General features: G+C 53.5%; 7 protein-coding genes across 7 annotated transcripts; 4 read left to right on the top strand and 3 right to left on the bottom strand.

Moving 5' to 3' along the window:
* Positions 1-769: 769 nt before the first annotated feature.
* Positions 770-7,027, top strand: QC763_702880 (uncharacterized protein; the record flags this gene model as incomplete). Its single annotated transcript, XM_062915302.1, has 4 exons — positions 770-1,285; positions 1,401-1,423; positions 1,489-6,105; positions 6,169-7,027. Exons 1-4 carry the CDS (start codon positions 1,226-1,228, stop codon positions 7,025-7,027), a joined length of 5,559 nt encoding a protein of 1,852 aa, XP_062761337.1. The 5' UTR covers positions 770-1,225.
* A 977-nt stretch (positions 7,028-8,004) lies between these two features.
* QC763_0102350 (uncharacterized protein) lies at positions 8,005-8,641 on the top strand (the record flags this gene model as incomplete). The annotated part of the gene is made up of 3 exons (XM_062906414.1): positions 8,005-8,091; positions 8,225-8,351; positions 8,469-8,641. 3 exons carry the CDS (start codon positions 8,005-8,007, stop codon positions 8,639-8,641), a joined length of 387 nt encoding a protein of 128 aa, XP_062761336.1.
* A 131-nt stretch (positions 8,642-8,772) lies between these two features.
* On the top strand, positions 8,773-12,402 carry QC763_702890 (uncharacterized protein; the record flags this gene model as incomplete). Its single annotated transcript, XM_062915303.1, has 1 exon — positions 8,773-12,402. One exon carries the CDS (start codon positions 8,773-8,775, stop codon positions 12,400-12,402), a length of 3,630 nt encoding a protein of 1,209 aa, XP_062761335.1.
* A 695-nt stretch (positions 12,403-13,097) lies between these two features.
* QC763_702900 (uncharacterized protein) lies at positions 13,098-15,875 on the bottom strand (the record flags this gene model as incomplete). The annotated part of the gene is made up of 1 exon (XM_062915304.1): positions 13,098-15,875. One exon carries the CDS (start codon positions 15,873-15,875, stop codon positions 13,098-13,100), a length of 2,778 nt encoding a protein of 925 aa, XP_062761334.1.
* Positions 15,876-19,610: 3,735 nt separating this feature from the next.
* On the bottom strand, positions 19,611-21,791 carry QC763_702920 (uncharacterized protein). The gene is made up of 2 exons (XM_062915305.1): positions 20,345-21,791; positions 19,611-20,194 (listed from the first exon to the last, which is right to left on the bottom strand). Exons 1-2 carry the CDS (start codon positions 21,484-21,486, stop codon positions 19,876-19,878), a joined length of 1,461 nt encoding a protein of 486 aa, XP_062761333.1. The 5' UTR covers positions 21,487-21,791; the 3' UTR covers positions 19,611-19,875.
* A 341-nt stretch (positions 21,792-22,132) lies between these two features.
* On the bottom strand, positions 22,133-23,784 carry BIM1 (microtubule integrity protein mal3). Its single transcript, XM_062915306.1, has 4 exons — positions 23,519-23,784; positions 23,347-23,418; positions 23,159-23,271; positions 22,133-23,104 (listed from the first exon to the last, which is right to left on the bottom strand). Exons 1-4 carry the CDS (start codon positions 23,530-23,532, stop codon positions 22,572-22,574), a joined length of 732 nt encoding a protein of 243 aa, XP_062761332.1. The 5' UTR covers positions 23,533-23,784; the 3' UTR covers positions 22,133-22,571.
* Positions 23,785-23,974: 190 nt separating this feature from the next.
* mns1B_2 (Mannosyl-oligosaccharide alpha-1,2-mannosidase 1B) lies at positions 23,975-26,490 on the top strand. The gene is made up of 3 exons (XM_062915307.1): positions 23,975-25,128; positions 25,221-25,321; positions 25,378-26,490. Exons 1-3 carry the CDS (start codon positions 24,898-24,900, stop codon positions 26,261-26,263), a joined length of 1,218 nt encoding a protein of 405 aa, XP_062761331.1. The 5' UTR covers positions 23,975-24,897; the 3' UTR covers positions 26,264-26,490.
* The last annotated feature ends 433 nt before the right edge of the window (positions 26,491-26,923 follow it).

Here is a 26,923-nt window from a genome sequence, read left to right as displayed (position 1 = left end):
TGAACAGGAAGGGGTATCGATTCTGGAGAGGAGTTAGCAAGAGTTTTGCAACTTCGATCTCGATATGATATTGTGATGGAGGGGAATAGAGTCAGTTGAATAAAGCGTGCTCTCAACATGTAAAATTTCAGAACAGGTCTGTGAGTTTGCGTTTATATCATCATGAAAATGTTGTGATGCCTGGGGGGCAGAAACTGTGGAAAAGAAAGAACATACTAAGAGTGGGCAATACTGCAAGTGACTATCGAGTTAGCATGATATTCTAATCACAGACATCATGTGCCCTTCCGTATGTCATGAAGAGCAGATGCTGCGTCGAAAAGTGGTTTTCTGGAAGAGAATGGATTTTGCAAAAATTCTTGATCAGAGGCTTTGGAAGTTTTGCAGTCGGGAGAGTGGCCCCACTTTCCGCGTGGGTTTTCCTGCCGGATCGGCTGTTCTTTGGCGCCGAGAATGAAGTGGGGCAAACTGTAAACCCCGCCGAGAGAGACTTGAAGACGCGGGGCCGATGGATCGAAGCCACCTACCAAAGCTAGAGTACTCTCTACCGATCGAATCCTAACAAAAGAACTGAGAAATAGATAACTGGAACGATAGTGAGGAGACTAATAACCAAAAGACAGAAAAGTGTTGATCAAAGTCCATGGAAAACCAGTGTACCTTTAAGTTTATTAGCAAAGCAGGACCTGTCAAGAACTCTTGGCAGACCCTGCGCTACAAACGGGGCGGGTCAGGGGTTTGCGGGCAAGTAAACCGGGGATCGCTGGTCAGCTGTTGGATGACAGCCCCGCCACCTGGCGACATGCCCGCCGTGGATTGGAGACGGCAATGTGTTCCTGGGTTTCCTTCCAAAACCCAACTACGTCACACGTCAACCCTGAAGAGCCAGGTCGAAGAAACTCGGCCGATCAGAGAACCCCTATACAGGTCAGTATACATGAACATCCACCACTTGGCAGCCCATACAGATAGTGTACACTACACATACACAGAGCATCGGTTGTAGAGTCCAGGATTAGACCAAACAACACAACACGACCACATCTGACCTCTCTCCACCATCACTTGCGCTCATTAGCAGTTGCACATTGCGGCCGCTTGGTCGGGTGAGACTGCAAATCTTGCACACGTATACGGAGACCGGGCGCCTTCTCTGGCTCAACGGCGCGCGCGCCTCGAAGGCAAACGACCCATTCCATATCGCATACGCCCGTCTACCACAGCCATGGCTGGACTCAGTCCCGAACTGCAAGACAAACTGGAAGAGCTCGAGAGGGAGCTGGAAGTGAGTGGCTCTTTGAATTGGTGATAGGTTCCACTGCCTGCGCTGCGCAGTCTTGTGATGGTTGGTACCATATTCTTGGGAGTAGCTGCTGACCATGTCTGTCTCTGCTTATCAGGAGGGCGACATCACGCAAAAAGGGTAAAAAAAGCTATCCGTATAAAAGTTGGCCCGGCATCGTGTTGACCGAGACATCTCCCTTGCAGGTACCAAAAACGACGCACCCAACTCTTCTCGCAATATGGAATTGGCGACCTGTTGCAACAAGAGCCACGAGCGGGCGGGCTTCGGATTCATTCACCCGACGACGACAACAACTACTACCCACCACCGCCTCGTGTCAGCGACGATGGGCATCGGGCCGCCTCTCTGGCGGCTCTGAATGCCAACTCGTATCACTCGCCAGCGTCCATATCCCCTGAGCATCGCGTGTCACCAACAGACAACCAGCCTCAGATTTCCCCTTATTTGAACCAGGTTCAGTCTCCGTATCTGATGAACCAAGATGCCCATCCAGGGTCGTACTTGGGCTCTGATGATCCAATAGCCGACAGCCGTCCAAGTATGCGCCAGCACGACTCTCTGTTTCTATCAGCCGCTCCCATGAACGACGCCTCCACTCGTTCGGGGACCATGGTCTCGGGCGATTACGCTTTCAACCCTGAACAGCATGGCGTCTACAGAGATGGGCCACCACAGCAAGCGTACGATGGCAGATCTAGGACACTCTTAGAATCTCAAGCCTACTTTTCCGACTTTGCTGGCCAACAACAAGCATACGATCAGCAGGCGCGAGGAGAATATGGCGGTCCACAACGATACTCATCTAGCGATGCTTTTTCTCCAACAGTAGCTGTTGCGCCTCCAATGCTAACAGCAAGCGATCTGCCTCCACCAGATGTGTTGAACCATTTGTTACCCCTCGAGCCACGTGATGTTCCGTTTGCCATCCACGACGCACATGATGAGCACACGCCAATGTCCAATTTTGAAAACATTGCCGCTGTGCTAAGGCACCGAGGCCGCACAATAGCCAAGGCCCCGGCCTACTGGGTGTTGGACAGCAAGGGAAAAGAGACGGTTTCCATCACGTGGGACAAGCTGGCGTCGAGGGCCGAAAAGGTGGCACAAGTCATCCGTGACAAGAGCTCGCTATATAGGGGCGATCGTGTCGCGCTTATATACCGAGACACGGAAATCATTGACTTTGCCATTGCTCTGCTTGGCTGCTTCATTGCAGGCGTCGTCGCTGTACCCATCAATGACTTGCAAGACTATCAGAAACTGAACATGATTCTTACTCAGACGCAAGCTCATCTGGCTCTGACTACAGACAACAATTTAAAGACGTTTCAGCGCGATATCACCGCTCAGAAACTTACTTGGCCAAAGGGGGTCGAGTGGTGGAAGACCAATGAGTTCGGCAGCTATCACCCAAAGAAGAAGGAAGACGCGCCCCCGTTGACGGTCCCTGATCTGGCCTACATCGAGTTCTCCAGGGCCCCGACAGGTGATGTCAGAGGCGTGGTTCTGAGCCACAGGACCATCATGCACCAGCTGGCTTGCCTTAGTGCCATCATCTCCACTGTTCCCAGGAGCGGACCGGCAGACACCTTCAACAAGAACCTACGGGACAAGAATGGCCGGTTAATAGGTGGTGGGGCAAGCAGCGAGATTATGCTTTCCTATCTGGACCCCCGGCAAGGTATCGGCATGATTTTTGGCGTGTTACTGGCCGTATATGGCGGACACACCACTGTATGGCTGGAAAACAAAGCCATAGAGGTCCCTGGACTGTACGCCCATCTGATCACCAAGTACAAGCCAACGGTCCTGGTCGCGGACTACCCGGGGTTGAAAAGGGCCGCCTACAACTATCAGACGGACCCCATGGCTACACGAAACTACAAGAAGGGCATGGATCCCAACTTTCAAACCGTCAAGTCATGCTTCATCGACACGTTGACAGTAGATAGCGAGTTCAACGAGCTTCTTGCCGATCGTTGGTTTCGCCCGCTGCGCAATACTCGACCAAACGAGGTCGTGGCACCCATGCTTTGTCTCCCAGAGCACGGCGGCATGGTGATCAGTGTCCGTGACTGGCTAGGCGGTGAAGAAAGGATGGGCTGCCCTCTGAAGCTTGACATTGGGTCGAGCGAAGACTCGGAAGATGAAAAAGAGAAGGAAGAAAAGCCAGCAGTTCCCACGGGGTTCTCCACTCTACTCGGACAAGGGACAACGACGGCCACACAGCAGCACACCAAGACCGAGCTCAGTGAGGTCCTCCTTGACAGGGAGGCCTTGAAGGTTAATGAGGTGGTGGTTATCGCCATGGGAGACGAAGCCAGAAAGCGAGCTGCCAATGAGCCAGGTACTATCCGTGTTGGGGCATTTGGCTATCCCATTCCTGACGCCACCCTCGCTGTGGTGGATCCAGAAACATCCCTTTTGGCACCTCCCAACACGGTGGGAGAAATCTGGGTTGACTCGCCATCGTTGTCGGGTGGCTTCTGGGCACTCCCGAAGCATACCGAAACCATCTTCCATGCTCGGCCCTTCAAGTTCAACCCCGGCGAAGCCACGCCGACCATGGTGGAGCCCGAGTTTCTTAGAACCGGCTTGCTGGGAACCGTCATTGAAGGTAAGGTCTTTGTCCTCGGCTTGTACGAAGATCGGATCAGACAAAGGGTTGAATGGGTCGAGCACGGTGGAAACGAGGCTGTTGAGAATCGCTACTACTTTGTGCAGCACCTCGTGGTGAGCATCATCAAGAACGTGCCCAAAATCTTTGATTGTTCTGCTTTTGACGTCTTTGTCAATGAGGAACACCTGCCGGTCGTGGTCCTCGAGTCGGCAGCGGCATCCACTGCGCCGGCCACCAATGGAGGACCGCCTCGGCAGCTGGACACAGCACTGCTTGATGCACTCGCTGAAAGATGCATGGACGTTCTGATGCAGGAACACAACCTCCGGTTGTACTGTGTGATGATCACAGCCCCCAACTCTCTGCCAAGAGTGCTCAAGAACGGACGCCGTGAAATCGGCAACATGCTTTGTCGGAGAGAGTTTGACCTGGGAAACCTGCCCTGCGTTCATGTCAAGTTTGCAGTGGAGCATGCCGTGCTCAACCTGCCCGTGGGAGTTGACCCGGTTGGTGGCATCTGGTCCGCCATGGCGTCTGACACTCGGTCCCGGCTTCTCGCGTCAGCGGAAAAGCAGTACTCGGGCATCGATCATCGAGAGGTGGTGATGGATGACAGGACCTCTACTCCGCTCAACAACTTTACCAGCATCACTGATTTGATTCAGTGGCGAGTTGCTAGACAGGGTGAGGAGCTCGCCATCTGCACCATTGATGGGCGAGGCAAAGAAGGCAAGGGCATTACCTGGAAGAAGTTTGATGTCAAGGTTGCTGCCGTGGCTGTCTACCTCCGCAACAAGGTCAAGCTCAAGTCTGGCGACCACGTTGTGCTCATGTACACACACTCGGAAGAGTTTGTCTTTGCTGTGCACGCCTGCATCAACCTCGGCGTGATTGTCATCCCCATAGCACCGATGGACCAGAATCGCCTCTCGGAAGATGTGCCTGCGTTTCTGCATTTGCTGGCAGACTACTCGGTTAGAGCTGTGTTGGTGAATCAAGAGGTCGACCACCTTCTCAAAACCAAGACAGTTGCTCAGCACATCAAGCAGTCGGCCCAGATTCTCAAGATTATGGTGCCCAACATCTTCAACACAACCAAGCCGCCTAAGCAGAACAGCGGCCTGAGAGACCTGGGAATTACGATGGATCCGGCGTGGGTTCAGCCTGGTTATCCGGTGGTTATATGGACGTACTGGACGCCTGACCAGCGCCGTATTGCGGTTCAGCTGGGCCACGATACCATCCTGGGCATGTGTAAAGTGCAGAAGGAAACCTGCCAGATGACTAGCTCCCGGCCAGTTCTTGGCTGTGTCAGGAGTACCACCGGGCTTGGGTTCCTCCACACGTGTCTCATGGGCATTTACATCGGCACGCCCACGTACCTGCTTTCCCCGGTCGAGTTTGCCCAGAATCCTGCTTCTTTGTTCTTGATTTTGTCAAGGTACAAGATCAAGGATACTTACGCCACTCCTCAGATGCTTGACTACGCCATGAGAACCGTGCCGGGTAAGGGGTTCACGTTGCATGAGCTCAAAAACATGATGATATCGGCCGAGGCCAGGCCCCGCGTCGATGTATTCCAGAAGGTACGGATGCATTTTGCCACGGCCGGCCTTGACCGTACTGCCATCAACACGGTGTATTCTCATGTTCTCAACCCGATGATCGCCTCACGGTCGTACATGTGCATTGAGCCCATCGAGCTCTGGCTGGACCGCAAGGCTCTGCGTCAGGGTCTCATTCAAGTCACAGACCCCGAGCGGGATCCCAAGGCTTTGCTTGTTCAAGACTCGGGAATGGTGCCGGTCTCGACACAGATTGCCATTGTCAACCCCGAGACATGTATGCTGTGCAGTGAGGGAGAGTTTGGTGAGATCTGGGTCGATTCGGAAGCCTGCGCCAAGGCGTTCTATAGGTCCAAGGACGCGTTCGACGTGCAGCGGTTTGACGGGCGGACGGTGGAGGACCCGAGTATCCAGTATGTTCGCACTGGAGACCTGGGTTTCCTGCACAGTGTAAGGAGGCCTATTGGGCCAGGCGGCGCGCTGGTGGACATGCAGGTTGTCTTTGTCCTCGGCAACATTGGGGAGACGATTGAGATCAATGGGTTGAGCCATTTCCCAATGGACATTGAGTTCTCGGTTGAACGATGCCATCACAGCATTGTACCGGGTGGATGGTAAAGTTCTCTGTCCACATTTTCTAACCCTTGGCCATGTTTTGCTGACACATCCTTTTCCAGTACTGTTTTCCAAGCCGGTGGTCTTGTTGTGGTTGTTGCCGAGGTGGCCCGCAAGGCATACCTTGCTTCCATTGTTCCTGTCATTGTGAATGCGGTCCTCAACGAACATCAGATCGTGACTGATATCGTTGCGTTTGTCAACAAGGGAGATTTCCCCCGAAGTCGTTTGGGAGAGAAGCAGCGTGGAAGGATCCTGGCTGGGTGGGTCAGCAGGAAGATGCGGACCATGGCCCAGTTCGCTATCAAGGACATGGACAGAGAGTCACTCGGACCAGCAAGCGACCACCCAGACTCCCCAACGATAGATGCTCACCGTGCGAGCGTGGGAAGTTTCCGCTCGTCGAGCGGGGCGATCCAACCGGGGAGCAGCTCGTTGAGGAACGTGGAACCGGCGCCGCAGATTCTGGAGCAGCGTGAGTTGGAACTGCAGCAGCAGTATCAACAGGTGCAGTTGTCGAACCCGTTCCCGGTGGAGATGCCGGCGGATGAGAGTGTGCCTGAGATCATGGACAGAGACCGTGATCAGACGCCGACAAAGACCAGGCAGCCGAGACCACCGTTTCAGGATCACGGGTTTGAGCTGCCTGACTTTGATCAGTTTGGGTCTGAGGGGCCTTCGAGAGATCGGACGCCGGCGCCTGCTGGATCCGAACACTATCAGGGAACTGTGAGTATGCTTTCCCAGACTGGGCCGCCACAGCTGAGGTTGCCTGGTGTTGATGGGAGGGAGTCGTTGGATGATTGGAATTTGAGGCCTGGTAGTGGCGGGTTGCAGGGGAATGGTAATGGGCAGCAGGACAATGATGGAGATTGGACTAGGGATATGTCGGGAACGTTGCGATCACCTACTGGGAGGTGAGGCAGGTAGGAGAGTGATGATGACGACAACTGCGTAGTGAGGGTTTTGTTTAGGGGTTATAGATAGGGTGTATTATCTGTTGGGATTGGGAATGTAGCAGGAAATAAGGTGGGAGGTGTGCTGCCATGGTTATGGGAATAGTTACTGTATGTACACGGGACGGGGTAAGCGATTGGCAGCAGCAATACTCGAATACGTTGATAGAACAGAAGTCTTTTTTTTTTTTTTTTTTTTTTTTTTTCTTTTGGAGGCACAGAAGAGGAACAATGCGTTTCTAGAAGGAGGACTGGATCCCGATCTGATGTCAGAAATTCAGTCTCGCAGAGGCTCGGAACTGCACATCAGCGTCGTCATCAAAGCCAATAACGAGCAAGTTCAACAACAGCGCCGCACAGCATAGCATTTCAACAACCGTTGAGTTTTGGCATTTGCATTTTGATTCCCGATCCGGTGTCAGACTTGGATGAAGCAAACCGCATGAGGTTCAATGTGGTATGCTCGAGATAGGGCTGAGGTGCAGTGGAGAGTGGGGATATGCCAGGAACCAGGGGCTCGCTTTACAATGTCGTCCGAGCAATTGTATGTAGCCCTAAGAGTGGATTTCTAATCCGACTTTCATCTCATGTTGCGCTAGACACATCATTGGATGATGACTTTGCGACAGGAAGATGAGACGGTTAACGATGCGGCCGCTGCTCATTTCGATAACCGTCCTGGATTTTCCCAGGTTCATGTGGAGGTGTTGTTTGATGCTCCAACATACTTGTAAGAAAACCTCCAACCAACAACCAACGTCTAAAGCGTTTTATGCGCAGCCTCGACTCACCGCGGCTCTCACCTTGGAGTTCGTTCTTGGACCTGCAGGTCCTTCGTTTCGCGCTCCTCCCGCAGTTGGGTGGATGCTCCATCTGTACGACAGCGGCACAGTCAGTCGTATTTTGCACAGGTCGTTCGTGGCCCCTCTTACCCGCCCCTCGATGCCTCCGCTGCCGAGGAACATGGGGGCCGTCATCCTCTCTTGGGACTTTGACGATTACGGACAAAAAGCACGTCGTCTTGGTTCAGTCAGTCAGTCAATCAGGACTTATTCCTCTAGGAGACCCCTCTTCTTCTTTTCCCCCAGCCCCGTCTATTGCATCCTATTATCTCAACACGCGCCCGCCGCCCAGACCTTTGTAAGCGCCAACTGCTTCTCAGACTCTCGTGGAGTGTGGTGCCTGCTTGGATGATCTCTTCGTCTCCGTTCGTGCCCCCGACTGCGCCGCCTATCTTTTCTTTCCCTCTCCCAAGACCTACGTTGCCCTTCGGAAGTTGCCCTCTGGAAGTGGGTATTCCTGATTTTGACCTGTATAGGTTACTTGGATTTATCGTTCGGCCTATCCGGGCGTTTTGTTCTTTCCTTTTTGTGTTTCCTTTCTGTCTGACATCCTCCCGCTCTCAGTCAACTTATTCCTCACGCACATCAAATTTGAAGACCCCCAACTTTCACACTTGGGGAACACAACACCCCCGCTCAAACATCTTGGATACCAAACCAACAAGCGGCCATACGGAGAGGACTTTGTGGTATACACGACTCCCCTGATTGTCACACCTAGTAATGCTTGTTCTTGACGACGACAACACAAGTCCCCCGTAACCGCCGCGATCTCGGCAACCCGGCCGGCCGACTCTTGTCCCCGCGAACCATGGAGCTGTGTCTGCACCCCGCATTCACAAGCGTCTCGGGCGGCTCCTAAAACCAAATGGACTTTCTTCCGCATCCCGTCGCCGGGGTCGAGCCGCTGGACATCCCCTTTGTCGCCGACACCCCCTTTGTGTTTGGCACCGACTTTTGGGACTTCCCCAAGCTCCACGGCTTCGGCGACCAGTGGGCCAGCCTCCCGGCCCCGAGGCTGGCGTCGCTGGCGCAGTCATGGCTGTACTTTGGCACTATCGCCGAGTTTCTGGGCCGGCCGATTGATTACAGGGAGTACAAAGTGTCGAGAAGCGTGTCTGCCCGGCCGTTGATACCTTTGCTGAACGAGTGGCTCACCTCGCACGCCATACCCCCAAGGGACACGACCAAACAACCACCACCACCATCATCACTAGGGGAAGAAGGAACACATGACCCGCCCGTCTCCCGCGAGGCGAGGAAACGCCTCATCTACGAGCACGCCAGGTTTTTGGACGCGGTGGTTGATCTGGCGGAGGACTTTGACCGCGTCTCGCAGAGCCATGTCAAGCCCATTCCGACTATTGTTCTGTCTATCAAAGTCCTTTGTACCACGCTCCGGAGTGTACTGTGGGATTTGGTCCAGGTCGACGCGGAGGACATGCCCTTGCCCTGGCCGAAGCACGAAAAAGTTGCCACGCTGGATAGTAATGGCGACCCTGATATTTCACCGAGCGCGCAGCTCATGTTGGATGTGTTACGGCTGAGGGGGTGGTGCCCGTTCTATGCACGAAAGGTGCTCACGAGTTACAACTATGCGATTGCGTATTACTTCACGAGGTTGTTTCGGCTGTTTTCTACAGAGACGAGTCATGAGGAGTGCGATTTTGAGGAGTGCGTGGCTAGTAATGCGGACGTCTTCAGCTACGTGCCCAGGCATATACGGTATGGGTGTCAGTGTCAGCCGATGGGGGTGGGGATGGATCAGATAAGGGGGATTATTGAGGATGGGGGGGTGCCGCTTGTTAGGCTGAGGGGGTCGCTGCAGCGGGGGATACGACTGGAGGTGGTGAGGATGACGGCCAGGACGAGGTTTGTGATTATCAGTCATGTCTGGGCGGATGGGATCGGGAACGCGAATGCGAATGCTATGCCCGAGTGTCAGTTGAGGAGGGTGTTTGGGTATTTGAGCAGGCTGAAAGCGCTGAAGGAGGGGGAGGATGCGGGGGCCGAGTTTAACCTGTTGGGTTCGGTTGATACGGGGTTTCAGACGGCCGCGAGGAGGAGGCCGAGGTACTTTTGGATTGATGCGTTGTGTATGCCGCCGGTGAGCATGGGGTTGCTGAGGATGAGGGCGATCAACAAGTTGCCGGCGGTGTACCAGGCGGCGGATAGGGTGTTGGTGTTGGACCCCAACTTGGAGAAGATATCGATTGAGAACTCGGACACGCTGGAGCAGTGCGCGAGGTTTTCGGTGAGCCCGTGGATTGGGAGGAGCTGGACGTTTCAGGAGGCGGCGCTGGGGAATGCGATTGAGGTTCAGTGTGCTGATGGGACGTTTAATGCTCTTTCGCCGAAGCTCAAGCAACCGAGGGCTGTTCCTCCACCCCAGAGGCCACAGCAGTCGAGGCTTTCTGAGCTTGTGGGGATACCGGTAAGCTGGGTCAAGAGGAGAATACCCGGCAAGACCAACCATGAGCCATTACAACAGATGAACAGTGGTTCAACAGCAGGCATGGGAAGGGATATCAGCTTGGCCATGGTGGCTAGTTTGACCCGGTGCCTGAACCACGAGTTCCGGTCATCATTTGCGAACGGTGTCAAGCCGGTCAAGGCCGCGCATGGGAGAGAGACGCTGGCTCCTGACTTTTGCACATTGTTTGTACAGGTGTGGAACGAACTGAGCGAGAGGGCAACTACGGTTCCAGGCGACAAGCATCTTATAATCGCGAACCTGCTTGGCTTCAACACGGAGCCACTCATGAGGCTGAACAAGTCAGCCGACCGGATGGCATGTATATTGAGGAGCATGGATGGCGTGCCCATGTCGTTATTCTTCAACATGAACGGACCAAGGCAGAGGCCATCAAAGAACCACAGAGATCGTTGGGTGCCATTATACCCAGCAAAACAGAAACTCACCTTTGGGTCAACATTTACCAATCTGCGCAACGTCAAAAACGACTTATACCTCCCTAATAACACTGTCAGTCGAACCAAGGTGGCAGTACTGGTATGCACTGGCCCACCCGACCCCTTTTCGAGCTGCGCCTTCACCGTCCACGACACCACAACAGGCGATCAATATTCCGTCGAAATTCACCGAGAAGAAGGCGAAACAGACGCCTTTGCAGCCCCTGATATTGGCCCCTATTGCATAGCCATCCAGCTCGACAACCCCCTCATCACAAAACAAAACAACGACATGCCCGGCCTTGCCGCCGGCCCAGCACAACCTTACCCCGGCGCTTTGTTTCGAGTCCGTCGTGTGGTCACCAACGTCAAAAAGCTCTACTACCACGCCCTCGAAGCTACGTACGAAAAGTCGTTTGAGCTCGTAGAAGAAGACACGTACGACCACTCCAAACCCCCCGATCTCTCGTCGGACGACAACATATCCACCGCTTTCCAGCGTCACCACCGCGGCCTCCTGAGGACAGTCTACGACTGCCCTCTAACCGTCACCCGCCTCCCCCCTCCTTCGACCCCCATCAGCCCGTCCTTCCGCCGAGAGGAAAAACAAGCACCCCCTCCCACCCTTGCCTCAGTCCCCCTCCCGGAAACATGGCAGCTGATCATCGAACGGGAACCACCCACCTACCCGCACCCTCTCCCCACCCGGCCCTCCCTCTCCGACGCCCTCACCCCGGTGACGGCGCATTTGTCAGTCACAGCCCTCGACGGCCTCGTCGCCTCGGGGTGTGTAGGTTTTGGCATCGCAATCTGCGCAACAATGTTTTCTTTTCTTGCGCCCCTGGCCAAGATGGCGATTATCGCTAAGCTGATCCTTCACTCGCTGTTTCTGATACAGATGTTTGTGTTTGCCGGGGTGGAGGTGAGGCTGGTGTGGAATGTGCTGCATATCACTCTGGTGGTGCTGTACACCTTCTCCCGGGCTGCGCAAGGGGGGGCGCAAGTGTTAGACTGGGCGTTTATTGCCTGGGCGTTTGTGGGGCACGCGGTGGATTTTGGGGCTAGGGTTGTGATCCATAGTGTTGTTGTGCCCGAGCTGTTTGAGCAATACCTGGCTTCGTTTGATGAGGGGTATGACGATGGGAGTGGGAGGAGGAAATATAGGGAAAGGGGGGTGGGGAGGTGGTGGAGGAGGGTGAAGGGGAGGTATGGGAGGAAGAAGCCAAAGGTTTGGATGCCTAGGGATGCCACCACTGCTGCTGAGGAGGAGGTCACCGGCGGAGGAGGAGGAGGAGGAGGAGGAGGAGGAGAAGTAAGGAGTTCAGATCAGTACGACTTGCTCTCTGGGGGGACGCATCAGAGGGATGGGGATAGGAACGGTAATTATCGTAGTACTACTACTGTGGAGGAGGATGTGGATCTGGACTTTTTTGAGCATGAGCATAGGCATCATGTCGTCTCGGGGGCGTTTTCCATGGCGGATGGGTATGGGCATTATGCTAGGCCGCCGGAGGTGCACATGCTGGGGGTTATGGATGGGAGTAAGAGGCATCAGGGGAGGGGGTATAGCACGCTTCCTATTTAGGTTTCGCATCTTCTAGAGAACAGGGTAGGATGGGATTTTAGCATATGGGATTGGATAGGTAGTAAGTATGATTCTGGTTCGATAGTACATATTTGGTTGTCTCCAAAACAGACACCAGCCATTTCGTAATGTGATGATATGGTCCAAAGTGAAAGCCAGGAAGGGGTTATTAAAGATTGTATTCCGTCACCTCAAAGACACACCATATAGTAGGTCAGGCACAAGAAGATAACTATACATCGCATGCAAGAATGTCTCTCTCCGCTCCTCATATGCACCGAATGCTGCCATCCATGCCAAAAATGAGTTGGGTTGGTTTCACTCTTTCTTTTTCAACTCGTTCCGTCAGAAAACATCCTCACACATACATCATCATCCCATCATCATGTCCACACAACATCTCACTCGTCGTTCCACAACTAAACGGGTGATTTACTCCCTCAAAGATGTTCCATATCCTGCATCCTCTGTCTTCCTCCAATTATCCTCCATTAAAACTCGCAAGGTGGTATCTCAATCGACAAAAATATGCTCGCCGTACTTTTGGGGTATGATATGCGTGCGTCTGGTCGCCGAAACAATAATCAAATGCAAACGAATGAACAGTAATATGTACTGGTGAAGTGTGGCTGAAGTTGTTGGTGCGGATGCAACGGTGTTGGCGAGAGAGACAATGTCGAAACACGAGGCTTCCTCTACTGATGGAAACCGAGCGAGTCCAACACTGTCCTCGACTCAAGGCTGCTGAAACCAGCCACGCCAAGCGCTCTGACTTGGCCACTGCCCCTGAGGGCCGCGATGCCATCGGCAATCTTCCATCCCTCCTCCTCATCCACCACAAAAAGGTATCTCTTGCCACCAGCATCCCTCTGCGTGGCCCGGACAAGATGCAGCCCCCTAGCCGGAGGTCCACCAGCCGAGGCCTGGCCACGGCGACACGTACCCTTGCAGCATCGCGAGAACTCACTTAGATACTCCAGCGCTTCTTCGCCAATCATTACCTTGGTCGCACCACGCTCAGCAGCGCGGGGACGGGTAGGCATGGTCTTGAAGAAGGGGTGATTGGTAGGGATCGAACCTGGGGCACTAGAAGCGGAGGCATTTTGCGCGTGGGTGGGACACCAGATCTCGATCTGCTTAAGAGTCCAGGCCTTGACGTCCCACTCCCTTTGTGCCACGCCTCGTACGTCGTCGTCGACGAACAGTCCCGCGCTCGTGATTCGCAGAATGAGACCGTCCGTGACAGGCTTGATGCCCGAGATAAGCTGCTGCGCCGGCGTCTTGGAAAACTCGTTGAGGTAGGCGTACACCGCTCGAATGACGATCTTGTTCGGGTCGTTGGTTGTGTATGGCTCTCTCATCGGCGGCGGGGGCGTGGTTCTCGCGGTCGAGGCCGAGTGGGCATAGGAAGACTCGGAGAAATCAGTTTCTGACTTCTTCCGCGACTTCTTCGGCGTGTCGTACGGTCGGAACGAGTATTCATCTGCTGTACCTGTTGACGATGCTGCTGGCTTAGGGGTAGGCTGCTTCTGTGGCGGGGGCTGGTACTGGGATTGGGCAGCTGGTGGTGGTGTTGGGGCAGCTGGTGCTGGCCGAGGAATGGATGTATGCTTGGGTGGAACTGGCGATGGTGCAGGCTTTGTTGGAGATGGAGGAGGCGGAGAAGCTGCTCTTGGAGGAGTTGGGGCTGACCAAGCAGATTCTGAGGGAGCAACGCTGGGTGGTTTACCATTGGGCCACATGCTCGTCTTCTCACCGACAGACGAGTAGGCGTATGACGTCCCTCTCCGTTCGTTCTGCTCCCTCTCTTCCTTTTCCTTGCGGGCTTGCTCCTCCCTCTTGAGGCGCTCCTCTCTTTCCTTTCGCAGTCGAGTCAGACGCTCTTCACGTTCTTTCCTCTCTTGAGCTTCCTTGGCCTCTCTTTCTCGGGCGGCCTGGCGCTCCTGCTCAAGTTTGAGTCGCAACTCCTCCTTCTCCCTCGCGATCTCCCTTTCCCTGGCTTCACGTTCGGCTTTCTCCCTAGCCTCACGCTCTCTCGCCAACCTCTCGCGGGTTTCACGTTCTTTGCGCTCACGGGCCTCGCGTTCTCTCAGCTCCCTTTGAAGCTTTTCGCGCATTTCCTTTTCGAGCTTCTCACGAATCTCACGATTCTCCTTCTCCAGCTTCTCCCTCAACTCTCTTTCGATCCTTTCCTTCTCTTTCTCCTCTTGCTCCTTCTTGAGGCGGTCTCTTTCCTCTCTCTCCCTCTTGTCGGCCTCCCGCTTCTCGCGCTCCTTGGCCTCGCGCTCGCGAAGCTCTCTCAACCGCCGGGCCATCTCCTCTTTCCGCTTTTGCTCGGCCTCTTTGGCCTTCTGCTCCTCTATGCGCTTCCGTGTCTCTTCTCTTGCTTTCTCCCAAGCGCTAGTGCCCTTGGTCGGGCTCGGCTGGGAAACCGGAGTCATGGGTCGCTCCTCAGCAGGAGGAGGGGTTGGCGGTGGTGGAGGTGGCTGGACCTTCGGCTTCGGTACCTCTTTGGGCTTTGGAATCTCCTTCGGCTTGGGGGTTTCCTTTGGCTTAGGTGGTTCAGCTGGTATTGGGACCTCCTTTGGTTTGGGTGCTTCGGCCGGTTTCGGGGCCTCCTTGGGCCTCGGCATCTCCTTCGGTTTAGGAGGCTCTGCAGGCTTGGGAACCTCAGCAGACTTGGCGGCCTCTTCGGCTTTGGCAGCCTCCTCGGCTCTGCGCTCCTTCTTCGATCTCTTCTTAGGTTTCGGCTCCTTAGGTTCTGCCTTTGGCTCCGGTGTGGGTTCCGGGGTTGGCGTCCGCCTTGGCTCTGGCTTCGGTTCCGGTCTTGCCTTGGGTTCCGGCTTTGGCTCCGGCTTCGGTTCTGGTGCGGGAGGATTAGCCTTTGGTTGTGGCTGCGGTGGCGGGCGTGGCTCCTCCTCCCATGACGACCTGTATGAGCCGCCACGAGGCTCATGCTCGTCCTCCGCAGTAGGCGGCGGAGGTGGAGGTGGCGGGGCTTGGTTGGGTGTGGGACCGGGGTTCGGGGGAGGGGTGTACCATTCTGATTTGGCTCCTCCATATCCAGCACCGGGGTTCTGGCCATTTCCATTCGCTTGACTCTGATAGAATTTCGCGGAAGAGCTCTCCCCTTGCATTCGTCCGAAGAAGAACAGCATGGCTGCCATTGCCGCCCATAGCAGGTTTCCCATTGCGCCCAAGTTCCTCAAGCTCCATAAGACCTGGGCAATCATCGGTGCAAAGTTGATGAATACCAGCAGCACGATCACCGAACAGGCGATGCCAGCGAAGAAGCTGTTCCACTGGGGCCTCAGGGAGGGCAGGTACAGGAAACCAGCGCCGGCCGAGTGTTCTGGAATAATAAAAACATCGTATTTCCCTCGTGGAAGTCCAGAACTGGAGGAAGGTGCCGAACCAGCCGTCGTTCTGGGATTGTTCCCATGAGGAGGGGGAGGGGGCGGTGGCTGGCTCATGGTGAGAGAACGGCCAGCCGGCCCAGATACAGATTATGTCGTTGCGGTAATGGTTCGCGGTGGTGATAATGGTTGAGTTCAGAGCATGCTAACCGGGAAGCAGATAATTCGCAATTCGTAGTCCAGTCGTATATCTACACAGCCATCTGGCGTCGCGCGCGAGGGTTGTCGAAGCAGCTGAGATCGAAGAAAACCAGCAGTCGGCTTGCCAGAGCGTGATCAGTGGGCGATGTCGGTAGAAATCCGAGGAAGAAAAATTCAAGACGCCTCAACGCCAATGCCAAAAAGCAAAAGTCGCAAGTTTGATGGGTCGCACGGCCAAGCCAAGCGCAAGCTGAGAGATCGCGATCTGATAGCGGGGTGTTGAATTCGGGGTTAGTCGAAGCGTGGAATGCGCGCGAAAAGATGGGATTCTAGAAAGAATTCGGCGACGGTCCGAGACGGCGATGTCGACAGGAATGCGGACTTGCAGAATCGGCTTTTGCGAGAGGTGTGTGTGGGAGGGTGGTGTGAGAGTGTGGGTGAAGGTGGCCTCAACAAACCTGGAAAGATTTCTCGGCCGGGGAGACGCTGTGTTTACTTTCGGCAGTCCCCAGGCCCTGGAAGCACAGAGGGCAGCGGCAGCAGCGGGAGCTCCAAACGCCCCCACAAGCTGCCCGCAATTTTTTTTTGGAAAGGTGTGTGGTGCACAGACCACTTGGCAGGTGTATTGAGGGGGACATCCAGCGACATCCAGCCGTGCCGCATATGCTTTGTATCGGAGAGTCAAGCCGAGCCGTTCCAGATTTGATATATCAATCTTTCTCCTCTTGATAAACTTATATTCAATACTCTCTTCCACAGGTCTACGGTTGGCTTTGGGGCATCACACAGCTTCTCTCTCACGTCAACAGCTTCCCTCCCTGCCACCTGTCGAACGCCTGGTCAGTGACAGGAAACGGCCAGGGGAGTGCCATGTTTCTCGCTTCCAGTCCTCTGCCATCCGGATTGCGTGGACCCCAGAATCGATAACGTTCTTCAACGGTCCAGCATCTTTTGGGAACCAGCCACCCGTCAGTCATGGTCACCTTGTGCTAACTATGAAGGCGCAACGAGCGTCGTAATATCGACCTTTGGTAGACGGTCAGACTGCAATCCTGCTCCTATCAAACGCGCCGCCTATCTGTCACCCATCAGCAAACAGAAATCACCCGTCGAATGAATCCCCGCGATCCCCAGAAGAAGCAAAGCAGGAAAAGACCGCAAAACCAATGATTCAAGGTATCCACTTGTGCATCTTGGAGGGGGGGCTGGTGAAGCAGTGGATAGGACGCGATGTGCACCCAATGCACCACCCAATTGGGCCAGATTGTGCAATCTTGTCGTTGTGACAGGCCAGAAAGGGGTCCACACCGAGCAGCGAATCGCGGCACCACCCCGGAAAGCCGCCCAGCCTCCTCCTCCTCCTCCGTCCGAACTTCGACGTCCCGTCTGCCTTCCCGAGTAGCTGTCAGACGCAGTCTCCCAGAACTCCGTCTGTGCCTTGGACATGCGCCCTGACAGAAACCTGCAGGACTGGCACTTCAGAACAGATCTTCAGATTTGAAACTTGTACGGAAACGTTTCTCAGAAGATCGCCTCAAGAAGTTGCGAATCAACTAATAGCCCGCCCAGAAAGTGATACTCGTTGCGACGCGTTGCCCGGCAACGCGTCTTCCATTGGGCCAAGCCTGCCATGCGGTGGGGGTGACGTAGCCAATCCGCCAGCACATCACACACACTCTTCACTGTACCCCTCCTCTGGAAGAACAATTGTTCTGGACTCTCCTCGCTGAATTCATCGGCCTTTGTGTCATCATTTGCAAAAAAAAAAAATCCCCCTCGTGGTTGCATTGATTTGTTGGTGTATCCGTAAGCTTTTGAGATTGACCGTCCCAATGCAATGCTGTGTCCTGGACAACCTCCTATAATTCTCCCAGCCTTGCTCTTAAGATCATCCAAAATGATTCGTTTATGCAACGCCGACTCCGAGAGAGAAGACGGTACACGCAACCGTGTTGCCGTGCCGCATTGGCATCCTATCTTGGTGTGTGCCTGACACCTCTGGGCACCGGTACCAATGGGAGGGAAAAAGGAGGCTGGAATCCTTCAACTTTCTCCGTTGTTCCCTTCCCGAGAAAAGAGGCTGACGGCTGACGTCTGACGGGCTGCATTGTGACCTCACCACCCAACCCACCTGGTGTCTTGGGTAACCATCAACGGTTTTTTTTTTTTTTTGTCCGGTTCACCGAGGGTGGTGTAACAGAGAGAGGCTTTGTGAAAGGCTTTGGGAAACGAAGATGATGTCCCCGAGTGTCCTCAAGAGCCAAGCCCGAGACACACCTCAACAAGGCTCTCGAATAAGAGAATAATAGAACTCCGTTACCTGTTGCTATGCTCAAGCAAATATCTAGAACTACTGTGGTGCAGGGGTAAGTTTTGCCTTCTCGTCAAGTACTCGCGCTAGTCAAGGGCCACCCTGGCGATTGTATTCTACAAAATAACCACCATATCTATAGCTAATATTTTGTATGCATACCATTCGCTGCAATTACTGCCTCACACCGACTGGGCATCGAATCCAACAGCGTTTGAAGGTAAGATTCCGGAAGCTCTTGCCAGGCCTCCTCCACGTACCTCTTCAACTTCGCGTACGACGGCTTCTCTTCAAGGCCGTATTTATCCTCAATATAATCCTTCATCCAATTCCAACAGGATTCAATAGGGTTTAAATCTGGGGAAAAAGGAGGCCAATCAACTACTCCAATCTTCCTATTCTCAAGATCCTTCTTCGTACCGGCCGCTCGATAGCCAGGTGCGCCGTCCTGCATAAAAGAAAGCTGTAAATGGTGTTGCTCGAAGGTATCGTCAATGAATTCGTGGATACTGGGAAGGATATTCCTTCGGTAGGAATGCTCATTGATCGATCCCCATTCCTTTTCCCAGAAGATACCAGGGCCTTTGGTTGAGCCGTAAAAACAGCCCCAGAACATCCACCCTCCTTTTCTCTGGTGCTTTTCTACGATACAAGTAGGGTCCCATTCCTCGTCGATTCGGCGTGTAACATACTGCTTGCGGTGAGGACCACCAACTACCCAGGTTTCGTCACTCCAGAGGATTGTACGCCATTGTTCAAGAGTCCAGTCCTTATGTTCTATAGCCCAGGCCAGTCGTTTTTGCTGGTTGGCTTCTGAAATAGGAGGCTTCTTCCGAGCAACTCGACGGCGAAATCCGTGGCGGTAAAGAGCGTTGCGAATCGTAATCCAGCTAAGAAGGGAGTTGAAAAGGGCAATAGAAAGCTCCAGGAAGCTCATCCGACGGTGTGCCTTTGATTCACATACATACCGAATAAGCTCGAGCTCTTGATCGGCTGTAATAACGCGTGGTCGGCCAGATCGTGGGGCGACCTCGGCCGCCGGGGCTCGTATCGCATAGCGGATTTGGTATTTCGTATAACCAGTGGTTTCTTGAATTCGGGATTGGCTAAGGTGGCCGTCAAAATAGAGGGTACGAATTCGTTGACGCTCTTCAGTAGTAAGGTGGCGATTGGGAGCCATTGTGGTGCTGGCTGGCTGGCTGGCTAAGTGGTGTTGAAAGGTAGAAAACACTGGCCCGGGGGAAATTGCGGTAGAATTTTGGCCGAAATTGGCCTAGCCAAAAAAACAGGAACCACTGGGCGGTACTTGACAAGGGGGCAAAACTTTTGTATGTAACCACAGTAGAAAGCAGATATATTATAAGTTTAGAACAAAAAACAAACCTACTCCTTCATGTCCATAAACCAACCCATCGCAAAAAGCCCCATCCTATCTACATACCGATCCATCATCCATCCCCACATGCCATGTCCTGTTCCTGCATGAAAAAGCCAGAGCTAGCACAAAAAAAAACCCTTCTCCACCAGAAAGATAAACCCATGATCATATACTCCATACCTAACCCTAGCTCCCTCATGTACTGTATTCCTTCGCAATTCATTCTGTCATCCATTATGATGATTCGCATTGCCACCACCCGGCTGCACCAAAAGCAGCAGCACCAGCTCCACCGTCCAGACCAAAGCAGCCGATATCTTCCCCATCAGCCACCCAAGCACGGCATACCCCTGAACGCCGGCCAAAACCCCCCTAACGATTAATAAAAGCACGGCGTCAATTATGCCACCTCCCGGTTGTTGTTGCTGTTGCTGTCGTACCGCATTTGTGCTGTTGTCCTCTTGTTCAATCTCTTGCATATTGCGAGCAGCTCCCTCGGATAGCGGGGGAGCAGTAGTGGTGATGGTGTCCATGCTAGCCTTGTCACTAGCACTATTACGATAAGAAGAAGAGGAAATAGAGATGGAAGAAGAAGAAAAAGCAGCACAAGAAGCGGCGGTGTCATTCATTGTTGTTGTTGTTGTTGTTGTTGTAGCATCTCCAGCAGTTTGACCAGAAGGCGGCTCCTCCCGTCACAGTCTCTTGACCCTATCCTTTGCCACGCCCAGCTTCCTGCCCACAACGTCCACGTCGTCATTCAGACGGTCCAGCATGTCAATATGGCGGTTAACCTCGTCGTTGATCGCCAGCCCCATCTCCTTTTGCCGTCTGATAATTTTTGCCAGCGCCTCCACCTCCTGGTCTTGTTCCTGCATAGTGTCCCTCTGTAGCTGAAGTACTCCCTCATTATCCAGCTCCCTCGTCCTCTCCGTCTCCGGCAGCGGCGCACCCAACACCCGCCGTCCAGTTGACGTCCTCACAATCCCAATACTGCTCGGCCCCCCATCATTATTTCCCATAAGCGCAGCCCTCTCACTCGCACTCGCAACCCCCTGATGCCTCCCCACCGCCACCCCAGCCGCAACCCCCCCACCAGCAACAGCAAAGCTACTACTCAGCTTATCCAGCCCATCTCTCTCCACCCTCGCCGCCGCCAACAAATCCCGTCTCCGTCTCAACTCCCCCTCCCCCAGCTTCCCCCCATCCTCCTTCATAACCCTCAACCCATCACTCAAACTCCCAATCAGATTCCCCGCCTTAATCAACGCCCGCTTCGCCGCACTCCCCGCCTCAACCCTAGCACTATTCTCCGTCGCCCCATCCCTCCGTCCCAAAGCAACCCTCGCCTCGTGAAGAGAAGTCTTCAATTCCCGATGTAAATCCAGCCACGTCCCCGGGTCGCTAGCAGCAGCCAAATTCGCCTCCCTCAACCCAATAGCAGGGATCCGTCCCTCGAGACTAATCCCACTCTGCGTGCTGCTTCCCGCAGGAAGTCCCAGAAAGGCCCTCCAGACGGGAGTATCCCTCCACCGTCTATCTGGCGGTTCGGCAATGGCACGAAGATACTTCTCCAACCCCGCTCGCCTCTCTTCTGTGCGTTCAGGGGAGTTCGCCGTCGAGGTGCGCCACCAAGACTTTTCGGGGAGTGGCTCGGGGGGGTAAGCGCCGACGAGGGAGTGGAGGTTCTTGTGGAGGGCTTCGAATTCCGAGTAGCGCTTTTGAACGATGAGGGAGCGCAAGGGGAGGCGGAGGGTGATGTTGTAGAGGGTGAAGGGTTTGCCGTTTGGGGGGGTGGAGATGGACGTGGTGGGGATGGAGATTTCGATGGGGGGTGCCATCTTGTAGTTGCGCGGCGGGGGTGGTGTTGGCTGGTGGTGATAGCAACGGTTGTTGAATACCGCGTGTCAAGGAAATTCCCCAGCTGTTGTCAAGTTTAACACCCTGGGGAAATGCACACACACGCGACCGAGCGTGGTTAGTTGCGGTCGGTCGAGTCGGTCAGGGTGTTTCGGATGATGGTGATGAGTTCGGGACCCTCAGCTGGGCATCAACGGATGGGGCGCTTGCTTTGAGATGGCACTGCGCCGCTTGGAGCCGTGAAATGTGGAAAGGATGAAAGATAGAAAAGACAGCAAACAATTTGAAGAAGAGGGTATCTTGAATGGCGCAGCAAAATAGAAAAGGTTGTTGATTGTAAGTGGGAACCTTTGATTCCGAGCTTCGCTCGGTGCCTGCCACTTGACGCCCACGAGGCCCAGTGGTGTCATTGTTACCGGATTGGGTCACAGGTGGCTGGTTTAGTGTCCTACACTGATAACCCTGACCCTGACACTAAACACACCAAGTCAACTGGCATAATGAGACACCAAAAGTGACCATCACGAGAACATGAGAGAAGTAGGAGTTGATATTGGGGCTCAGCTTACGGCATAAATCCCATAGGATATTCCTCAACCCACCTGCCTGAATTTCAGGGTCTCGGCTCGGTTACGCAACTCAGGTTTCTGACTCTTTCGACCTGCATATCTTCTGCTACCCGCTCCCCCACACTCAAGTCCCGCATTCAGGCGTCAACACCAGCGCCTCGATATTCAGTTCTTTCCAAATGTCCATCACTCGCAATAGAAAGTAAGTATTAGCTTCGCTGATTACAAATTCCATGTCATAAATGCTTGTTGTCTATCAGAACTCGCCCCCACACCCGGTACGTCGTGGTGAGAGCCAACAAGACTAAGTAGGGTAGGCAAAGCAGCACCCATGAGGGGCTTTTGGGGTATAGAAGGCAACTCCGCACCAACATCAATCCTTTTGCTTTTGTCCGCCACCACGCCTTCCCCCTGATTTGTTTTGTATCCGTCTGCAACGGCGTCGGATTTCCCGAACCATAGCTTCATCAAATCAGAATACTCTGGCATTCCATGCCTTAAAATGTCTCTTGGTCGTCAAGCTGCTCCGTCTCGGGAATCTCAAAGCCTTCCTCGGTCGAGTACAGGATGGTCTGAATCTGCTTGACCAGGCCGTCCTCTTGCTTCTCGAGCTCGGGGTCCTCCTCCACAGCTTGCTGGACAAGGAGCTCAATATCGCGGAGCTTGCTGAAGTAGAAATCACGCTCCCTCTCAAGGCCGACGACGGTCTCCTTAAGGGTGGTGTTCTCCTGTTGCAGGGCGAGAGAGGCGGCGCTGGGAGCAGCGGCCTTGGCCCCAACTCGAGGGCCGGTGGTGGGAGTGGTCCCACCCGGACGTCTCGCCGCAGACGCCGTCACGCGGGGGGCCGCACCTCCAGCAGGTCCGGTTGGGGCGCCCTTCCGTCTGGCCACGGCATCGTAGTCACCGCCGGGATAGTATTGGTCCCAGAACTTTTTGGTCCACTGCAGGAACTCAAGATTGTCCTGCATCTTGCACTTCACGAGCGACTCTACGGGGATCGATCGGTCGATGTGATGCCGGGTGAAAGTGTCTAGAGGCAGATAGTTAGAGACGGTAACCTCAAAGGAGCTCGGCAAAGACTCACTTTGCAGGACTTTGAAATTCTGAATGTATGCATATTCGGTGTTGGCATTGAACTTGACTCGGGACATGGGGACATCTTGGAAGATGCTGTCGTAGACCTGGCAGAGGGCGGCGCTGTTTCCGGGCGTCCATTGTCAGTCTCTGGTGTTCCTCGAGCTCAACTGCAGGGGAGGGGCATCGACAACGTACCCAGTACCACATTGCTCGACCTTGGTGATGTTGAGCTGCAGGAGGCTGTTAAGCCACTGCACAAGCTCTTGCCTGTGTGCAAAACATTCGTCAGTTGTTGCTGTTGCTGGGGACGGATCACCAAGACCCCGCGCCGTGTGGACGCTACGGGGCCGGCGTCGGGAGCACGAACCTCGATTCACCCATCTTGACGATTTGGTTGTGTGGAACTGTAAACAGAGGGGATGTTGTTGTGGTTCGTGGACTCGGGTCGGTGTGCCAAAGACGATGGCTTGGTCGAGTCTGGACGTGTCCGGGGAGCTGGTGGTCGCGGTTGTTCGCTGAAAACGGCAGGCAACAGTCGCTGGCGGGTTGAGTGGAAAGGGAATCACTTTTATGATCACTAAGATAGCTGCCGTTGATCTTTCTGCCTTCGTTGGAAAGCAAATGGAACCCAAAAATCGGGCGTCAGCTAGCCAATCAACCGTGGTGGGGGGTTTATTAGTGATGCAATGGGCCCATTGGCCTGTGCTTGACTGCCAAGTGACATGCACGTGACAAATTCTGACAGGCCGCCCCTGCTTCCGATGCCTTGGCTTCTGCACCTTGCAACCCCAACCCTGGCCCCGTTTACCAAACACAACGACGCTGTCACGAACCTCTTCCAGCTTATCCATGCCACAATATCTCATTTGTCAGAAGTCTTTTGTCAGCTCTGTTAGAGCTTTCTCTTGGAAATTGGCCGAGAGCAACCTAGCGGCCAGACCGCACAAGCCGTGGTGGAAATTGGAGTTTTAAGCCCTGAAGACTGACAAACTTTCTCATTGCAGCACCCTGATGTAGAATTCATCGTAGTGGTGTGCGATACTTGCCACTTCACCCACAGCCTTGCGCCCATACGACCTCCTGATCGACATACTGCATACTGCAGCTATGTGTGCCGTTGGGGGCCACTTGGTTGATGCCTTCTATGGTTGTAGGTGTGTTTGGATCCCTTCTCAAGTCCTGACCATTCAAGTCAAGTTCGTATTCAGTCTCAGTATCGGAACTCCGCGGGCCGTTCCCTTCCTATGCAACAGAGCAGCCTTTCTATTTGTATCAAAACCAGTAGTTTCCATTGTGGAGTCGATCATTTCCACAAATCCGTAACATACGCCGGTCTACTAAACGGCCTTGAGGCGGCGCGGTCAAGACACACAGGAGCTGAGTGGGGCCTGCATATAGGACCACCTGTATGTAGTCTTCAACGGCCACCCACGCCAACTGTAGAAACCTATTTTAATAGGTTCTAATCACCACAAGGCTGGGCTTCAACACCACTACACCATCACAGAGGAACCACTCATGCTCAGCATCGCCTTGTTGAACTTTATGCGGCACAGTGCAACCCTTGGTTTAAAATTGGGCTTTGCAATGGGAGGGAGAGGGAGCCTTCTCGGGCGAAGTGACCGGAGGAGAACTTGAAGTAGGTAAGTCTCTCAAGTTAAATAGCCATGGAGTTCTCTATTGTCCGTATTGTTTCCCCAAAGGACCACAAGCTTCTCAGTTGTCTCTCGAGCATATCTCAACATCATGGCATCACCAACTTGTGCACAAGACGGTGTTCAGCACAACTTCTTGCAATGGGTGCCCTATTTCCTGTCCTCCAATTATGAGACCAATCTTCAACATGACTGTTGTCTTCTCGGTGTTGACCTCAGCACCAGCTGTGTTGTCAACTTTTTCTCCAACAACACTGTCAATTCATATGGCAATATAACTCGTGGCCACTTCGAAGCTAACCCAGACATTGCTGGATACGGAGTAAGTTGATTTCTATTCTGAACCACTCAGCGGGGCTACGTACCAAGTACCAAGTTTCATTCGAATGGTATCTTCTAACCATGGTATTCTAGGTGTGGATATCTCTCGCCTCAGCACTTTTCGTCAACATCGTGGCTATTCTGTTTGTAGTGCGGGAGTGGTCATATCGCCTCCGGGGAAAGAAATCAAAGATGTAGGTCTCAACCGAATGCCTCTTGTAATCCACAGATACTAACAATATCTTCATAGTCTTCCCACAACGAACAAAAGCAACAGCAAGGGTCACCCCTCCAGCATGGCACAGAAAGGAAAGAACACAGCCAAAGGGGTCTACTCCTGGCTCAAGTCCTGGATGAAAGAGCTCTTCAGGGTGACGATCGATGCTCAACTTGTCCTCGCCTTCTCCTATGCCCTCAACTTTGGTCTGGAGTCCAAATGCACCCTTTCAGCCTACCACTACAACTTCGCCGTCGATACACTCATCTTGTCACTGTCTTGCGTCACACTTTCAGTCTATGTACTTGACGACTTTTGGAGGTCCAAATGGATCGGATGCCTGCGAACGGCCGCCTCCATCATCATATATGCATTTCTTTGTCGGTACCTGTACTACCAAATGGAAAGGAACACGTCCCCCGAACTGATGTTCATCCCAACCCCGGGACGTTCCGACAGCTCGCTTCTCCTTCCCATGGCATGTTTTCTCGATCCTGACCTGGACCCATTTATCAACCTGGCCCCTGAGCAGAGAGACGCGATTGGCGGGCCCGGGCCTAAGGTCACCCCAGCCTTTGTCTTTTGCTATATGCTAGCAGTGGGATACGTTGGTGCCCATCTGGAGAAGTTCTTGACGAGAAACAGACCGAATTATCACCAGAATGTCTTCATGACAACAGCGTTTGTTGTGTTGTGCAGCATCCCGTGCTTCCTGTCATATGCCCACCTCACAATTCTGCGGGACTGGGTTGACCTGTCAGGCTGGATGGAGGTTGCCAATGGTGGTGGCAGCCCTGAGAAGGAAATCCGGAGTATTGGACAAATTATGCCCCTTGCGACCATCTTCTGGATTCTTGCTATCTCTTTTGATACTGGGAAGTTGGCCCGCAGGGGGGTGGCAAATCAACAGGCACATTGACAGGCTGGGAAGAAGTGATGATGTTGCAGTTCGAGTTCTTCGAGAAACATGGAAGGGTGACAAAAGTGAATTCAAAGCAAGCATGGATTGATTGGTTAGTTTCTGAGGTTGTAATGTGGAAAGTTGAATATTAGGTTGGTAAAGACTAAGTAAAGGTAGCTACGAGTTGGCAAAGAACATAGCTTTGTTTTCATCAAATTTACTGACCTTTATGCAATAGTTTTGACAACATTCATGACAGGAGGAATATACCTTAGTTAGTGCGCACTTTACTCATTAAACATCTGTGAAGACCTAAGGAATGATGAGATTTGTGAATGACTACATTGCTTGAATTGACTCAAACACAATGATGACCCATCTTAGGTATGCCAGGTTCTCTACTTTACACCCTCATCCTTCAACCATGATCAAGGCTCGAATTTCGACAGGTCAGAAGAAGAGACAGCATACATCAAAAGGAACAAATGGGTGCTTACAGGAATATCCTGAAATAAGACTAAGGCGGGGCAACATGGCAAAACTCTGCCAGTTAACATTTGTGAGCACTGTTCAGGGGTTTGTTATCGTACTGTCATGTCTGATAACACGATAAGGTGACAGCCCACCTGCTTGTTGCTCTTCTGGTGATGCTGTCTTTGACCACGTGAACTGAATGGT

The sequence above is a fragment of the Podospora pseudopauciseta genome (assembly GCF_035222475.1).
Source record: "Podospora pseudopauciseta strain CBS 411.78 chromosome 7 map unlocalized CBS411.78m_7, whole genome shotgun sequence".
Taxonomy (NCBI): domain Eukaryota; kingdom Fungi; phylum Ascomycota; class Sordariomycetes; order Sordariales; family Podosporaceae; genus Podospora; species Podospora pseudopauciseta.
The sequence above is the reverse complement of the archived record's forward strand: the minus strand, read 5'-3'. Positions and strand labels throughout refer to the sequence as shown.

Bases quoted from the DNA above. Each gene is read 5' to 3' on its own strand.
- QC763_702920 (XM_062915305.1), bottom strand. From the start codon at position 21,486: ATGGCACCCCCCATCGAAATCTCCATCCCCACCACGTCCATCTCCACC. The intron at 20,195-20,344 runs GTGACGGGAGGA...TAATAGTGCTAG, and splicing joins AAGGATAGGGTCAAGAGACT to TGACAAGGCTAGCATGGACA.
- BIM1 (XM_062915306.1), bottom strand. The intron at 23,272-23,346 runs GTACGTTGTCGA...GCCCGGAAACAG, and splicing joins GTCGAGCAATGTGGTACTGG to CGCCGCCCTCTGCCAGGTCT. The intron at 23,105-23,158 runs GTGAGTCTTTGC...ATCTGCCTCTAG, and splicing joins GAATTTCAAAGTCCTGCAAA to ACACTTTCACCCGGCATCAC.
- mns1B_2 (XM_062915307.1), top strand. From the start codon at position 24,898: ATGGCATCACCAACTTGTGCACAAGACGGTGTTCAGCACAACTTCTTG. The intron at 25,129-25,220 runs GTAAGTTGATTT...ATGGTATTCTAG, and splicing joins CAGACATTGCTGGATACGGA to GTGTGGATATCTCTCGCCTC. The intron at 25,322-25,377 runs GTAGGTCTCAAC...ATATCTTCATAG, and splicing joins CGGGGAAAGAAATCAAAGAT to TCTTCCCACAACGAACAAAA.